At 45.0% G+C, this 18,431-nt stretch overlaps 1 protein-coding gene across 1 annotated transcript in view; it reads right to left on the reverse strand.

Moving 5' to 3' along the window:
• Positions 1-497: 497 nt before the first annotated feature.
• The window catches only part of RNF11 (ring finger protein 11), a 38,765-nt gene continuing 20,831 nt past the window's right edge, over positions 498-18,431 (reverse strand). The window contains exons 2-3 of the mRNA XM_069737929.1: positions 3,620-3,789; positions 498-1,931 (exon numbers count right to left, since the gene is read on the reverse strand). Coding sequence (XP_069594030.1) covers positions 1,760-1,931; positions 3,620-3,789 — 342 coding nt within the window. The 3' untranslated portion in view covers positions 498-1,759. The remainder of the gene's footprint in view (positions 1,932-3,619; positions 3,790-18,431) is intronic.

Raw genomic sequence — 18,431 nt, forward strand, 5'->3', positions numbered from 1 at the left:
ACGTAGACCCACTTGTTGCAGAGCCTGCTTCTAGCAAAATATGGAAAGGGTTTTGTTTTTTTAAATTCTTGAAACACTGATTTTAAAGTAGCTATTTCAGGATTTTTTTTACGCCCGTTAGGAAATTGTGCACTAGAGCAGCTGCAATTGTTGGTCATGTATACAAGACAAAGATGATCCCTGTTCCACCAGTGCGGTTTATAGGTTTTAATCTTCCTATATGGCACAATAAACCATCAGTCCTATGGACGATATATAATACTAGTGATCCGGCCACAGTTTGTAGCTCTGACAGCTGCGGAGCCCACCAGGCAGCTAGACTGTGGGATGACCTCAACTCGCTGTACAAAATGCCATACACAAGGCATCTTATTGACAGGACAGAACTGTACTGTAACAGACGCATCAGAGCGGGTTGCAGAAGAGCTGAAATGCTGAGAACAGGGACTTTTCAGTGCTGGGTATTAGGCGTTTTGAAGCAGAGCCAAGTCAGGGTATTAAACCTTCAGTATACACAGCTTTAATCTGATGCTGAGCTAGCAACACCACTGTGAAAGGCCGATGAAAATACAGTCCAATTTTAGACAAAATAAAAAAAACAAAAAAACATATACTGTAGTGATTACATGTAACACAAATGAAGGTTAATCCCTCCAGAGTCAGCGGCTGCCCCAAGCCAGCGTATGGCTAGGTCCTCACTGACGGGGAAGGGGTTAATAAAGACAAAACATAAAAGCAGAAAAGGCGACGAAAAATCAGTCAATGTTCGGTTAATGGATCAAACGCCGCACAATTCTGCCTTGCAACACGAAACTGGTGCCGGCGGCCTATGGGTACGCAGAGCCGCACGGGTGAGGAGCCTGTCCTGCAATATCAAACTTCACGTTACAGAGACCTAAGGCCGTGAAATTCCATTTCCAATGGAAAGAAATAATAATAATTATAATAATATAATAAAAGGTGCAAATATCTCCTCCGCTCCAGGAGCCCGGCGAGGACATTTCTGGGAGCCAGAGGGTTAAAACTAGTTCTGTGCCAGTTCTTTGTCCGCCAGACTGATTTTTTTTTTTTTGGCACGGAGGCGCCCTTGACCCTGAGGGCCACAGTTTGTCTGTTGTCACACCCTGGCCCCATCACTATATATGTTGAGGGGTATAGTATGATGTGGAGGGGGGGGGATGCATCTACAATGGGTTTTCGCACCCCCTATAGGCTAGGTAAAGCAAGATGTTTGGATGAAGCTCCTCTTGTGAATGTCCACATCGGGAAACGATAAGACGGCAGTTCTGGGTCGATAGCACCACTACGGGCTGGATACTTGGCGCAGTGTTCAGAACAAGGCAAAGCTTCGCCCCCTACATTTATAGACACACACCTCCACGAATTCACTTTGGAACAACATAACAGGTCATTACAGGAGGGGGCGGAAGGCGCCGAGTATTTGTGGAAAGTAGAAGGCAGGGAAGGGAATCGCGATCAGCATTTTCCTTACTAGTCAGGACTTGCACCAACACTTAAAAAGACGGAGCGGCGTTTCTTGTGCACGGGAGGAACCAGTCGCGAGTTGTGTAATGGGATCTGCTGCTCGCGGTTCAGTCTGCGGTAAACGACGAGTCTTCTCGATATTCGGTGTATGCTCTGCTTCGCCAATGTCGGTAGTAGGGCCGGTGTACATTCTCCTATGGTGTGGATCTCGCTCCCCCAAACAGGCTGATCCCTCTCAGCAGCCATGTCTCCTTTGCCACCTCCGGAGACAAGCTCAGTTAGTCTCGTAAGAGGAAAGCAGCGCTGCATCCACCGGCTCCATGCAGGAAGGGCAAGTGAAGGAACGCATGAGCCAGTCGTCTATACAGTCCATGTGGTAGATGTGCATGCAGGGAAGGAATCGTATGGGGTCGCCATACACAAAGTCCATCATACAGATCACGCACCTGCGAACGACAGAGGAAGGAGAGCACGTTACAGATCGGGTATTATTCGGAGCCCTTTATTAGACCATGCAAACCGTAAGGGCCAAACGATACGAGACGAATACGGAGAGAGCCAGTGTCTTGCCCCACACCCTCCATTCCTGACCTTGCATTTATTTTACCGTATAGTCACTTTACTGCCACAATCCTCCCCGAGCAACAATATACTAGTCAGTACTGGTGTAGAGAAGATCCCGTCCCACTACCTAGTCCTCCTGGCAAAGCCTTGAAATTAGAGGGCGAGGCGGCCTCCTACACCCAGAGGTCTGAGACAGGGTGTTTGTGCCCGCTCCGTACTGCTGCTAAAGTGTTAAACCTGGCTCTGCTACATCTGTAAGTGATAAAGGCATAAACATGGTTTTACCGGCAGGACTATTCCCTGCAGACACGATGCAAGGGTGCACATCACACAGGAGACACCTAAGGTTGCACATCATACAGGAGACACCTGGCGATGTAGTCTCGTCCCGCTTTTGTGCCTGGGGCTCTGGTTCTGAAGGCCGACGTTCATCTATAAAAGTTATGTTTTAAAAGTGAAGCTTCTCGCGGCCATTAATGTCAACCAATCCTAATAGTTCTAGAGTAATGCTCCGCTCATGTGTACAGGGGGTTGTCAATGTGAGTTTTTACGACGTTTTGGGGGTGTTACGGATACCGGACACCTGTAGATTCAGGAGCCCAAGGCGATTTATTCGGTCGCTGTCTGAACCCACCCTGAGATAGCTGCCAGCTATACCTCCAGACCCTCTCATTACATATGGACGCTTAGGTGAGAGCGTCCTTAATAAAGACAGGCCGTAAGTCCTCGTCCAGGGTGAAGTCGGGACGCCACCATGAATATTGTATGGCCACCTTAACGCCAGTCCATGAAGATCTGAATTTCCCCTGCGCACATGGGGGAGATGTTACTATAGAGGAACTAAGGCTAAAACTGAACCCCAATATTTCTTTAGAAAGTGCTCTTGAAGTCAGACATTAGCCCATTTACCAGAAGTTTTTATTTTAAGGATTTTTTTTTTTTGAGGAGGCCAGGATCACGCTAGTGCAATAATTTCCTTTTTGAAGATGCCCTCCCAAAGTTATCCTATATGCATAGAATAAAGAATAACTTGCTAAATATATCCTGGGTGTCCGACCGTTGGGAACTATACACCCATCTTAAATGAAGATGGTGCGACCTCTGCTCCTTTCATTGTCTACAGGACTGCTGAAAATAATGAATTGTAGCACTCTGCTTTCTATGGCAGTCCCATATTCAATAAAAGAGGAGGTTGAGCATGCACTGTTGTATTCAAGACTGGGCTCTACCCTGCGCTCGGGTCTAATAGGGGTCTTGGTCGCCCACCAGTGATCTGCAAGTATTCTATAGATAAGGGAGAATATCAATGGATAGGGAATAACTCGTGACCTTGGGATTTGGACTTTAAAAAGGGTATTTATTTCCATTGTATACATTTATGGCATATCCACGAGATGTATACTGACCCCACCAATGGGACCTGCGTTCATCGAGAACGAAACCCTAGCTCTGGTAGAATAAAAGCAGTCAGGTAATGCGGAAACGTGGCAGCATGTCGCCATGATGTCAGTGTGAATAAAGCCTGTAAAAGATCCCGCCACGTTCTACATGTATGCGTGGGAGAACTCACTCTCTTATCTTCTTCTCCGATCCATCTCTGCCGGGATCGTACACTCCTTTGGGCAGGTGCTGAATGAGACCTATTCGTTGAGCTATTCTGATCTGCTCCTCTTCGGTCAGTTGAGTAGCTAGCCGGGTCTGGCTTGGCGTTGGGTGATACACGGGCACCGGAGCCTGCTCCTAAAAGACAAAAGGAAAAAAAAAAGATAAATGAAAAGGCAAATTACACCTATAGTAGAGACATTACTCAGCACCAAACACCATCAGTGTAGAGAAGAGGTTTGTTTTTTTTTATTCTGGTATCTCGCTATGTGTTTAGTAAGGAAAACAGTCTGAGAAAGCACCGGCTGCTGTAACCCGCTTGCTCTGCACTAATTATCCAGAATCGGAAAGTCCAGCATATTCCACAGAACAAAGTTTACCCCGGAGTTTCTGCCAAAAATTCTTAACCAATCGTTAACTTGGATTCATCATTACAGGTGCCAGCAGCACGAAATCTGCCATTGTCTTATCACGGGGTGATCTATTTATAATGAATCTGTCAGCAGGTTGTCATGTAATCCAAGAGCAGCATGATTTAGGGGCAGAAATCCTTACTATGCTGTGTCTTTAATACAATCAGTATTTTATCAGCAGATTATCACTGGAGGACTTAGGGTATGTGCACACGTATTCTGGAGGACTGCGGATTTTTCCGCAGCTGATTTGGAAAAACCACAGTGCAAAACCGCTGAGGTTTTTCCTGCGGATTTATCGCGGTTTCTACTGTGGATTCCGCTGCGGCTTTTCTGCAGTTTTCTATTGGAGCAGATTTAAAACCGCAGCGGAATCCGCACAAAGAATTGACATGCTGCGGAATGTAAACCGCTGCGTTTCAGCGCTTTTTTTTCCCGCAGCATGTGCACTGTGGATTTCGTTTCCCATAGGTTAACATGGTACTGTAAACTCATGGGAAACCGCTGCGGAAACGCTGCGGATCCGCAGCAAAATCCGCAGCATGTGCACATACCCTAAGTGTCTTGTACCTCCTGGTCCAACCATGCCCTCCACCGATCAGCAGTTGTCAATATTCAGTGTACACAGAAAGCTGACATCACTCCCGACCATCATTTGGCAGCTTCCTGCTGACCTTATTCTTTTTTTTAAAGGGAAGTAATCAGTCACATTGGTCTATAATAAAAATTTGTTAAGTGTGACACTCATTGCATTGTAGTTCGGCCACCAATGATACACTGCAGCGGTGGCTGGTAACCTAGGCAACGAGCAGTAAACAAAACCTCTCCATTCTATTTTTACAAGCATTTTGCAATTTTACCAAATACTACCCCTTTAACAAAACTTTCTGTCCCCATAAACCTTTGTCAGCCCTTGCGATAAGCCAATAATTGAGTGGCAATTAACATATATAGTGGTTAGTATAAACGGGTCTTTAGTCTCTTTTTTTATGGTCTTGTGCAGAGAGTTTGAGACAAGAACACCCCAATTTATTCCTAGGTTCAAGATGCCCATTGTGCCATATTCGCAGCTGCCGGTAATCAATAATCACTTGTATACATAAGAGTGGATTTCCCTTGGCGAAATTTCTGTAATGAAAATCTGCTGCTTGTGAACCACATTTACACGTTCAGAATCTGACTTGAGATTTTGAACGTTGATTTTGTGCGTAAATTAAATTCCAATCAAATCTGCTAATTCTTGCGCAGACTGGCAACAATCTCGTGTCGGCTGATTTGGATCAATTTGGAAAACATGGAGTGGATTTGCCATAGGATTGCATCAAGTCCCCGTTAGAATAGCGGTGCTCGGCTATGGATGCGTTACTTTCCATATAGGACGGTATACACGTTTTTCCGGGAACGAAGCGCGGCTGAGCCTTAGTCTGGGCTTTACGTGCCAGCTGCAAAGCGCAATCATCATTCAGCAAATATGTAGAAGACTGTGCTGTTCCCCGAGGCGCGGACAGACTGTCGGGTGCGATTCGATATACACCAGCTCAGAGTGTGCACTTTCTAATGGCCCACAATGGAAAGCTTTGCCATGCCTGCCAGTCCTGGCCAAGTAGGGTCATGGCATCAGTCGCCACCGAAGACAAGACTCAAGTCGGCGGGTAAGCCAGACCTAAGTAATCTATTGGATTAAGTTACGCATTCTCTCACTGCCGCTAATTAGTTTATTTAGCTGGAATCAATTGTTTTGGTCTGTCTTCAGCTGGAGTTGGATGGAGAGGTCTGACACATCCAATTATCCGGAGGAGTCTGCCCGGCCTGGGCAGCCTAGGCTTAAGATGTAAAGTGGCAGACAGCAGCGTCTCCTCCCAGGCCAGCTGTCTCCGGAGGCCATGCCAGTTGCTGCCGTCTTACACCATTAAATCACCAGAATGCTGACACACGTGCAATAAAAGAGGCTTCTGCTGCCATATCCCTCCCAGCACTCAGTCTCTCAAGAAATGCAAGCTCATTTCACTGTAAAACAGTTGTGTAATTGTCAAGCCCTAAGGAATAGCTTAAGAATGCTAGAAAGGATCTCTTCTTCTGGTAAGAAAAGTAATGTACATGCACCCCCCACCCAACGGAGAAACGGGAAGAAGAAGCTGGTAATGGTCCGCACGCCAGATGTTGCTGAAATATACACCTCGGACAACTCTCCATTATGCTGGATTCCTCCCGGACGTGCCCCACTTCCCTTCTACTGGCGTTGGTATCATGAGCCGCAGTTCACAGCTGCATACATAAAAATGAGAAGGAGCCTAAGGGTTAATCCACACGGGACAGAATTGCGGCAAATTTTACTTGCAGATTATGTGCAGAAAAAAAAAAATCTGCAGCGAGATACAGGAGCAGGAAAGCGGAGGGGATTTTATACAGATGGAAATTAAATTCCCATGCAGATTTTACCATCCGTATAGATTGCTGCTGCAGATTCTCGCCATACGTCATGTTCTCATACAGATTTTTTTTTTAATGTCAAATTAAGAGAAGATTCTGCTCCAAAATCCACTTCAAATACGCTTTGAATAAGCTCCGTAAATCATTTCAATGGGATAACGCTCTCGTAAGGCACAAGGGGCTTTTTTTTTTCCACGTGGGAAAAAAAAATTAAGGTCAATTCTTGGGGAGTTTCTTCTTGAAAAACTGCTCCAATTTTGACTTCTGAATCAACTGAAGAGGAAAAAAAAAATACTTTATACATAAAACACCAATGGCTGAGAGCGGCGCCCCGGCTGAGAGCGGCGCCCCGGCTGAGAGCGGCGCCCCGGCTGAGAGCAATTAAGGCCTCATTAAGAAGTCATTTTCTCGAGTATGAGAAAAATAGATTATTTTGATCCGAGTTTGGTCCGAGTGACATCAGTTTCTACCGTAAACCTCCAGTCTCCTTTCAGACAGTCCGTGAAAATAAGACCGCACTCTGATGTCATTTGAGGGTTTTTTTTATAGACCCATTGACTTGCATTACCAGTTTTGTTCCAGCCCTCGGATCAAAATTGGACAATTCTACACAATTTCTGAGCAGACAGATTTTTTTTTTTTTTTTTTGCTGAAGATAAAAGTAAAACCTGAAACATGAATAGTAAAAATTAGCAAGGACTAAAAATGTACAAAAAATTGATTCGGCACAGTGATGGAAAAAAAAAAAGTCCGTTGGCATGTATCTCTCTGAAGGTACTGGTTCTTCTTGGAAGAGATACCGCTGGTGTTGAGTGTCTTGCGTGCAATGCACCCTAGGACAAAAATATGCAAATTAGCTCCCCTCCAGAAGGATCAAACTGTCTGTAGTGCCACCTAATCTACTCTTTACAAAAAAAAATGCATTGTCACAGAAAGCTTCCCGAAACCTATCCTTATGGTGGGCCATAAATGTTCGGCTGGTAAATAAAGGGCGAGATTCTATAATCTGGGAAGAGGTTAATTGTGGGACTTGTGTCTTGTATAAGGCTACGTTCACACTAGCGTCAGACTCTGCCCGTCGCAATGCGACGCTAGCAGTGAATGCGCCGCACAACGGAGGCAGCGGATGCATTTTTCCTGCGCATCCGCTGCCCCATTGTGAGGTGCAGAGAGGTGGAGGCGGAGTTCCAGCCGCGCATGCGCGGTCAGAAAAAGTGATCCGTCGGCAGCAAAAAACGTTACATGTAACGTTTTTTGCTCCCGGCGGTCTGCCACAACACGGCGCAACCGTCGAACAACAGTTGCGACGTGTGTCAATGCGTCGCAATACGTCGCTAATGTTAATCTATGGGGCAAAAACGCATCCTGCAAACAACTTTGCAGGATGCGTTTTTTTTCCCATAAACGACGCATTGCGACGTATTGCAAAAAACGCCAGTGGGAAAGTAGCCTAATAAACCTAGACCTCTCGGCGCGGTCATAAAACGAGGAAGAGATCACATTAATATCCATTGAAACAGTTCAGAAAAAAAAAAAAAAGACTATTCCACTGTGCATTGACTTCTGCCAACTAGAAGCTGAAGTGCCGGGTTACGTAACCGGGAAAAAAACGCAAATAAACAAAAAGCGCTCGGAGGTAGTGTTTACAGCCGACCAGAAACCATCGCACTCCACCCTGACCCACAATAAGTGCTACTTATAAACTGTGCGGAGGCTCGATGGAGTCTGGCCGGCCCGGATAACAAGCATCGCAGCGTCACATCGGTGATGAGAAAACTACAGCAAGTAAACCGCAAACTCACACTGAAGTCTATGGAGCAAACTATCAGGGTGGGATTTTGTGATGGCCACGGGTCGGAACGAGACAATAGATATTCAATGTTCTGCCTCACGTTGTGGTGTGATGAGGGTCACCATGTAGTCCGAGTCTAAACCCAAAAGATCCCATCAGGCCTCAGACGTGGTGCACCCCTAGAAGAGGACGACGACCTGCAGGAATGCATTAGCTGAATTCTGCAGAAGCTGGAAGAGCGTCTAGTGAAAAACCGGTTTAATGAAAAAAAAAAAAAATGTTCAACCTTTTCTCGACTTAGAATATTCTAGATCTGTCAAACAAAACATGCTGGGGGTTGTAGTCTTGCAACAGAGCCGGAGTCGAGACATTTAACCAGTTCCAGACCAGGTCATTCCGCTTCTCCCCTTCGGGATTATACACATTTTTCAGGTTTCTCATGAATGCAGTTTAAAAAAAAAAAAAGTTGTACATTTTCTCTCATTCAAATAACGTTTGCACCTTTTTATTTGTGATACTTTTCACCCGATTTGTAGGTTAGATTCATGAACTGATATGCAGTCTAATATTTGTTCCCCCATTTCAAAAGTTTTACATATTGGGCAGTTTTTTTCCCCCAACCAGGACAAAGCTTGTAAAAGATTTGGAATGGTAGCACTTTTTCTGCTATTTCACACATTGTTCCCCAATATAACCCCCACCAAACCTCTGTAAGGGCATACGAGACATTTTGGGGACTACAGTTCAGTATTTATTTTTTTTAATCAGATTTTCCCAGTAACTGGCGCTGGTATATTAGCCTCAGTTACAGAGGAAACTCAGGCTCCTGTCTGCATAGTGGAATTGACCGAGTCTCCGAGAAACTCCTGCTCCCTCCATACACCCTGCGGTCACAACCACTGGGTCCAGAGGATGAAATGTAAGCGCTTCCTAATACTCTACACACTGTGCTGTGTATCCAGCGATCAGGAAGGCAGAGGTGGTAATAAACCATCTCTACCTTCTCTATGGAATGTCCAGCTGCCCCTCCTGACAGCCAGCTGCCCACACACGCATGATCTTGTGTGGCGGCTATATTGTGCCGTGATGTTTTTTTGGAACATCATTTCAGATTATAATTAGTTTTGAGCGAGCGTGCTGGGATAAGGTGTTATCTGAGCATGCTCGGGGCTATCCAAGTGTCATCGGTATGCTCAAAAAACATGTTCTGTGTCCCCGCGGCTGCGCTGCATGTCTCGTGGCTGTTGGACACCAACACATGCAGTGATTGTCTAACAAACAGGTAATCCCTGCATGTGTTGCAGCTGTCAAACAGTTACGAGAAATGAAGCCGCGGGGACTCGGAACATATCGTTTGAGCATACCGAAGACACTTGGGATAGCCCCGAGCATGCTCAGATAACACCTTATTCCAGCACGCTCGCTCAGCACTAATTATAATGCAAACTTTCTTGACCTTTTTATAGTCTATGGGCAGTTTGGAAGCATTTGAAGGGTCTAGGCAAGACAAAAAAAAAATGTACGCTCCCCTGCAAGTTAAGCAAAAGAGTTATCTGTAAGCTCCTATAACTGTGAATTAACAGTAAAATTGCAGCGTCCGTTTTGCAGATGTGCCAGAAGTATCCATAGGGACACCCTGAATACTAAGGCAGTGTTCTTTTAACCCCCATATGACTAGTATACGTTCCTGTACCTGTTTGGAATAGATAAGCAGCCAACATTATTCCATGCAACAATTACAAGGATGGGAGTCCACGATAGCAAAAACAGAAATCCAGCGACGTACTGCAATGTGAATAAGCCACGATAATAAAAACGTATGTGCAGTGAATGCAATGGGACCAATCTGACCGTACACCCGATTATTGGGGAATATTACCTATGGCCTTGTGATGCCGTTTGTCACATTCACGGCGAACCCTTTAATTGGAGAGCTGCCGATTGCTACGAATTTTGCTCCTGAAAAATGTCCAGGTCTTCTATCAAGAAAAGGAGATCAATATCACGCTTCGCTTCTGTGCGCGGAGCAGGAATTAAAAAAGCGGCAACCGATCTGTAACCACTGAGCAAACACAGACAAGGATCGATGAGATGATTTTTTTCCCCCCTTTGTTTGAAGGCTCAGAAGTCATTTACGTTGGTACAAAATACTGATTATGTGTCTGTCCTACTACAGTATAATGACGAAGCGTTGAACGGCCACAACAAGCTGCGAATGCGAAGCTCGACTGTCCAAACTATGACTAGGGCTTACAGATTACAAAGATCCAGGGCCAGAGAGGCGGAATATGCGATACATACAGAAAAAGAGGTCAATCAGTGTTGGATGGCGGCTCTCGGTGGTAATCCGGGGGATAAAGATTAGAGAAAGATTACAGAGCTCAGAGCGATTGGGAAAAAAAAACAAAACAAAACCAAAACACGATATAAAACCCAGTTCCGTTGTAGGAAACAACTTGTTAAAAATCCCAAAGCTTAAGTAAAAGATGCTGCAGCTGAGGAGATAAACTACACGAGGCTGCCCAAAATAAGTCCTATGCAGCAGTCGGAGGGAATGGACGGAGATCGGCATCTACGGGGCCCTAAATTAGCACAGTTCTAAAGGAAGGACTCCGAGTAATGTGGAAATTAGTCCTGTAGTACAAGATTTTACATGGCTGCATCACAATCAACAATATTATCTACGCACAGAAGAGAAGATAACCTGAGAATAAGCACTGTGTGAAGTGGGCAGTTGTGAGCATGTGCGACCACTACTCCTATAGACTTGACGCGATGGTGGTCGTACATGCTCGTTACTGCGCCAGGGACTTTGTGAAAAACCATCAGACCACTGCAGCCAATTACTGGCCACACTGGTGACTCTAAAAGGGGCACACCATGCAATTGTCAAGTGACTATTTGTCTCATCTTTACTGGATGCTGGAACGGAAAGCGGCAGGGGACTAAGCTATAGAGCAGCGAGCATCCTAGGCCCCCGTCAGATGAATGGGGTGGCTTATGGATATGTCTAACACATACATGGAGATTTTCCCGGCGGATACATTAAACCCATGACTCGGAAGTGACATTTTTTAATTTCTGACTTTTGTATATGGTCAGTATTACAATGGGTCTGTAGGTCACACCTCTAAATCTGTTCAGAATATAGTCTGATAGAGGCAGAAATGCTTATGAAAATGACATCTGGCGGCCCAGAGTAGCCAGAATTGGTGAGGTACTTGTCTCTCCATCCTGATCACTTAGGAACCCGAAACCATAAGCTGATCTACTAATAGATCACCAGTGATCGACTGAAGGAGGTCAGCAGCAACAGCTTCATTCCCCTGCAGTGCCCCCACTGGCAAAATGAAGCATTACACAGTTCCTAGTGAAATTAATACACTGTGTATTCGTATTAAGAGACGACTTACAGTCACTTTCCGCTCTGTAAATTAAACAGCGAAGTCCTTGAATGTATTAAGTCCGGATTATAGTTTTCAAAACCAGACAACGGTGTAACACAGATTAGGACTATTACAGGCACTATTATTAGCAAGTACGGACTGGCACCACGTCAGCACAGACCGGGTGTACCCACACCAGACTGCCAACGTCAACCATTCCTCTTCTCATTGTAAAAGCCAGTTATGGAGTCATGCCTTCTAAACAAAGGTCTAGCACCATGGCCTGGTGTAAATGTGTCACTAGCAAGGCCTGACATGTGGAGTTTTGTGAACTGCCTCTTACATGACGCCTATTTTTTGGACTGGCAAGTTGGAAAATGGCGAGTGTCAGACATTGGACAGGAAAGGATCTCGGTTCCCCCTCCAACATTTCAGCCGAGACACTAGACTGTGGCCTGATCCTGTAATTATTGATTAGATCCACTAACCACAGACTCTGATCAGCTTTATTAGTTTTAGAAAAGCCGATCTGGCAAACCGTGATCTGCTCAGAATTCTTGCCTCGTCCTCCAGGTAACGTCCTATACAAACAAGCCGGCATAAAAGCAGCGCAAAATAGGGATCAAAGAGCAGCGAAATCCGCTTTTCTGTAATTGCAGCTTCCCCTGGCTGTGCGCAATATGAAGGTGACATCAAGAACACAATTATGGGCTTGGCACGTCACAATTCTGACTATTTGTTATCTCCTTTTTGCAGCGGTGCCGGGATTCATCTACCTTTCGTGTGATCGTTATCCCGACCATCTATAGGACGGAGGCTTCTGTTAGTGCTGCTCTGCAGATACCCGGAATTCTCCCCAGCCGCTGCAGGAGGTTTGCAACTTTATGCAAAGTCAATAGTGTTAGGTACGAGCTCGGCATTATTTAAAGGCTTTGTCCAGGACTTTAACATTGATGGCCTAGGCTTAGGATCAATGTCTGATCCATTGGGCGCAACACGTGACACCCCCGCCAACCAGCTGTTCCTGGAGCAAGCAATGGCCAAAAATGTTCTGTTACGGAGCTGAACCGAACAGGACAGTGGCCACAGCTGGGTGCTACATATCCGCCCCAAGTCATATCAATAGGGGGCAGATATACAGCACACGGCCACTATTCCAGTGAAACTGAGTAGTTCCAATCAACGCCAGGAGTGCTAGGAGTGGATCGCCAGGAGTGCTAGTTGTCGCATTCCCACTGATCACCTGTGATAAAGAAAATCCATCAATGCTAAGGTCCCAGACAACCCCTTTAAGAAAGCTCATCCACTACATATGGTGGAAAAAAGTGACAAAGCGGATCATAATACCATCCAGTGTTCGTACTAAGGGTACCATGGTTAGGAATGGCTGGAGCTCAGCTTCACAGGACCAGAAGTTATACTGGGTGTAGGTCAACGTCTCAACTATTGTATCACAAAGGAATAGATCTCAGAAGTCAGAGCCCCTTGATTTTCCCTGGGTTCAGAATCTTCCATGTATACTATACATGTAGACTCCATAAAATGAGGTTAGAACATTCATCATGTTATAATTTCTCCAAAAAAATTCTAAGTTTTTTTGCACACAAAAAAAAGAAAAAAAACAAAACAAACAAACACAAAGAGGTTTTGATTGTTTCCCAAGATTTAGAAGTTTCCAGTGAACTGATTGATGTAATGGTGACTCTGCAGTCTCTGCTCACATGAGAAATAGGAGCTCAAGGGACGGTAGAACAAGAGCAGAGAGCCGTCCCCGTGAACCCTGCACGCGGCGGTGTACCCTGCACGCGGCGGTGTACCCTCCCGGCTGACGTCACCAGGGTAAAGAGCAGGAGATGTCATCGTTCTCTGGTGTCTCTACAGAAGTATAATTCAGATACACACCACTACTGAATACCAACAGTTTAAAGGGACGGTAACACGTCATAAAAACAACATGTCACATCTTTAAGCAATGAGGGTCTGGATGAGAGAGAGCTACTGCCCCTTTATTTTAGCTAAGACGTGTGCCCCTCCAAGTGATTGTCTCTCTGGGGTACCTGAGCAGTGCCAATGAACTAGTATTCTGCTCTCTTCCAGAGAAGAGACAAAAGGTGCACAGCTTTGGCCCGTGTTTTAAAGGGGTTGTTTAACATTGATGGCCTATCCTTCCTATACGTCATCAGTGCCTGACTGGTGGGGGTGGTGCAACAACCGGCACCCCCATCAATCAGCTGTTCCCAGCCAAAAGTGCAATGCTGTGGAGCTGCACAGCACCATCAAAGGAATAGTGCCGCTGCTGGGTACTGCATATCCGCCCCCTAGTAAACTGAGTAGGTGGCAGATGTGCAGTACTTGGCCACTATAGAGTCAATGGAGCAGTGCAGCTCCACATCTGAGCATTTCCGACCCCCTCTGGGAACAGCAGATCCTTGGGAGTGCTGGATGTCGCCCCTACAATGAACAGACATTGAGGACTTTGACATTGAGCACTCCGCCCTTCAGCATGTGGTGGATTTTAATTGCAGCAGCGTCCTAATTACCCATAAAATCAGACTTGGAAGAGACGTATTCACATCTACCCAGAAATTCAGACTTCAGTCTTAGGGTACCGTCACACAGTGGCATTTTGATCACTACGACGGCACCATTCGTGACGTTCCAGCGATATAGTTACGATCTCGCAGTGTCTGACACGCTCCTGCGATCAGGGACCCCGCTGAGAATCGTACGTCGTAGCAGATCGTTTGAAACTTTCTTTCGTCGTCTAGTGTCCCGCTGTGGCGGCATGATCGCATGGTGTAACAAAGGTGTGCACGATATTGTATACGATGTGCGCATAGTAACCAACGGCTTCTACATCGCACATACGTCATGAAATTGTCGCTCCAGCGTCGTACATTGCAAAGTGTGACAGCAGTCTACGACGCTGGAGCGATATTGTTACGATGCTGGAGCGTCACGGATCGTGCCGTCGTAGCGATCAAAATGCCACTGTGTGACGGTACCCTAAGAGAGGTATTCACATTAGACATGTTAGGACCCATCAGTTTGGAGACCACCTTGTTGTTGGTTGATGGCCATGCATGAAGAGTCTCATTTTTTCCTAGCACCCAGAAGCAGTTGTGCTATTCATATTTCATATATTTGACACTGACATACTTTATCGAGTGCAACTTTTTTTTTTTTTTAGTTTATTTTATTTATCCTAAAAATAGGCCATCAATGTTAAAGTCCCCAACAACCCCTTCAAACCTTTGTTGGGAGTCTCAGCACAAGACCCAAACTGATCTAAAGTACTGACTTATTACACGTTTTTAAGGGGCAAAACCTCCCTCTTCCTGTAATCTTTCTCGGCTTTTTTTTGCTGCTAGAGACTGATTACGCTTTACAACAGGCAGAAGTTGCACAAAAGCAAGATACCCAGTGGCCAAGGTATCGAAGTACCGTAATTATTCAGAGGGCAAGACCACAATTTTGAAATAGTGATTTGCCGATGGTCTATCACATTATTATATTAGATCAAGTAGTCTGAAAGTACAGCGAGTGCTTAAATCTTGCAAAGCTGCTCTTTAAGGCACGTTTCCTACCCACTTGGAAAACATTCTAGTGTTGATACGCCATAACATATTTCAATTACATTTTTCTTGCTTTTTAAAATTAAAAAAAAAAAAAAAAAAGACGAAAAAGAAAAGCTTGGTCTGGAAAACACCTCGGGTGTTTTACCCAAAACTGGCGAAAAATAGCATTTCAACAATACAAAGGGTATTGGAGTCATTTCCTTCAAGAGAAGTAGTTTTCCTAAAATATAACTCACTTTTACTTGGAAGCGCAGCAGCTGATACAAACCGTTTTGCTGGGTATATGACATTTAGCTGTAAGTTTTGTGCATAGTTAAAGGGACCATTTGCAATAAGATTTTTAATCACAGAATTTTTTTTTTTGAGCAGTCACCAAGTGAGTAGATCTGGAGCCGCTTCCTACTGAACGTATAGAAAGCGTCCTCAGCCAGCAAACTAGATATTTCTGCTTTTTGTCGGGATGGTGGTTATCTGGTTTGATTAAGCCTCTCGTGTTGTAGGCAAACAACCTGTATGTGTACATGTAAACTCGTCTGCCATTACACATGTCCTTGAATGATATATAGCAGATATATAGCCCCCGTACTACGCCTCCACTAGTCCAAAAAAAAATAAGCAAAACTACGGAGGAAATTGGAAGGAGACGTTGCATGTCTAATATCCTTTTACTAGAGGTGAATCATTGCTCGTGTTTTCTCAGTGCAGATTCGTCACAACACCTGAAGGGTTTCCGGATGCCAGCAAAGTGAATGAGAACCCTTAAATCTCATGCACACGTTGCTTATTCGTGACTTGCAGATTTGGAGCAGATTCAGTGTTTTTGCTGCTGATTTCACCCATACTAATGAGTGGGGAAAAATCTGCACCAAAAACGCACGAGAAAAACAGCAGCAAAATCAGGCGCGTTCGCTGTTGCGCCTTTGCTGCCAAGAGGTGCAGAAATCTCTGCACCAAATACTTAATGTGTGCCCATACCCTAAAGCAGTGCTCCCCAACTCCGGTCCTCGAGAGCCACCAACAGGTCATGTTTTCAGGATTTCACCTGTGTAATACTAAGGAAATACTGAAAACATGACCTGTTGGTGGCTCTTGAGGACCGGAGTTGGGGAACACTGCCCTAAAGGATAAATATTTACCCTGCTGTTGTCTTCGGTCTGGGGAAACCTATTTTGAACTTTGGTATTTTTTGGGGTGTTCAAGATGCGGTTCTGAAACTTGTGGTTGATTGACGTACATGAGGATGGGTCGGTTGGCCACGGGTTTCAGAGCCGCATCTTGAATATTTTAAAGAATATTGAAGTTCAAGGTCGGTCGTTTTTGACCGAAAACAACAGCAGGGTTCAAAGGAAAGTGTAGAAATAATTAAAATAAAAAATAATAGTTCTTTATACGTTAAGGTAACTTATTTTTTCTACATAAGGAAGTAGTTGTATGTCTGCGTAGGAGATTGTATTTATTTTTTTTCTTATCGTTTTCATTCATAGTTGTACACATTTACTTTTTCGCATCCAGAAATCACGTGATCGTCAGGTCCTGTAGAAGTAACAATGTTGCCCCTACCTCTATTCGCTACATAGCACGTATTAAAGGGAATCTGACAGTAGGATCCACCCTCCTAAGTAGTCTATATATAGTGTGCACAGGACATAGAAAGGTATAGAAAATGATACCTTTGAGATCTGCCATCTGATGTCTTATCTCAGAGAAATTCATGTTTTTCTTAATATGCAAACGAGCTGTTAAGATCTATGGGCTGGACATAGATCTCCCCCCAAAAATGTGAGCAGAGTGGTAGGGTAGTGTACATATCCAGCCGTCGCTCCATTTAGACATGAATAGATGATATTTTCGATAAGGCGAGTTTAAAACCAGTACCATGCCGTACATTTATGTCATATGGCGCGATACAGGTTAAAAGGTGTGGTGTCAGGGAAAAAAGGCAGGGGGCGGCACAGGCAAACAACCTCCATTATTACACCCACAGATCCAAGCTATAAAGCACTGTATAATAGACATACGTTTCTTTGATACTTCCAGTAAGGCTGTCATATTAGATTGTAATGTACACTACATAAGCAGGAAAGAAAAAAATACGGTATATATATTTAAAAATAGAAAAATAAGACTCTGGAGGTTTAAAAAAAAAAAAAAGGCACAAAAGCAAAGTCCACAGTCAACATCTTGAAAACAGGAAGTGGTAACAATGGGTGACATAATTCATGGGCTTATCGTCAGCCGCACGCCAGCCCGCAGTATCGCCACCTGTGATCCTGACGCTCTCCGCTTTTGTAGTCTAGAAATACTGTACAGAAAGAAAAGATCTTCTTAGATCAGAGTCCTACCCCAAAATCTCATAAATGGTAAATCCTCCTTTATACAAAGCTCCTTCTTTCGAAGTCCCACTACTTGACATGAAATAGGACTATAATTAACCCAAAAGCTCCCTGTGGCCCCAAATACCGGCACAACTGGTTCTTCCATTAGCCAATACTTCTGGCTCATCAGCAACATTTTAGTATCTATCTATTAGGACATAGGCAGTGTGCAATCACAGAGGGTGAGGGTGTAGTAAACCAAACCCCGTGCATATAGGCTATGGTGTAACACTATTCGGCACCGGAGTGTAACAAGTGACTCGTGTTATGGAGACAGTGCCTGATATTATCAATGACCAGAAGGGGCGTAAGGTAACACCCCATTTCATCCGATCACTTCTGGGTCCTCTTTGACAAAAGTAGTGTCTAGATTGATTCTCACGATCATTGATTAACCTTAAGGCCCCTTCACATTAAGCGACGCTGCAGCGATACCGACAACGATCCGGATCGCTGCAGCGTTGCTATTTGGTCGCTGGAGAGCTGTCACACAGACAGCTCTCCAGCGACCAACGATCCCGAAGTCCCCGGGTAACCAGGGTAAACATCGGGTTACTAAGCGCAGGGCCGCGCTTAGTAACCCGATGTTTACCCTGGTTACCAGCGTAAAAGTAAAAAAAAAAAAACACTACATACTTACCTACCGCTGTCTGTCCCCGGCGCTGTGCTCTGCACTCCTCCTGTACTGTCTGTGTGAGCACAGCGGCCGGAAAGCAGAGCGGTGACGTCACCGCTCTGCTTTCCGGCTGACCGACGCTCACAGCCAGTACAGGAGGAGTGCAGAGCACAGTGCCGGGGACAGACCG

Source organism: Ranitomeya imitator, chromosome 8 (genome assembly GCF_032444005.1).
Source record: "Ranitomeya imitator isolate aRanImi1 chromosome 8, aRanImi1.pri, whole genome shotgun sequence".
NCBI lineage: Eukaryota > Metazoa > Chordata > Amphibia > Anura > Dendrobatidae > Ranitomeya > Ranitomeya imitator.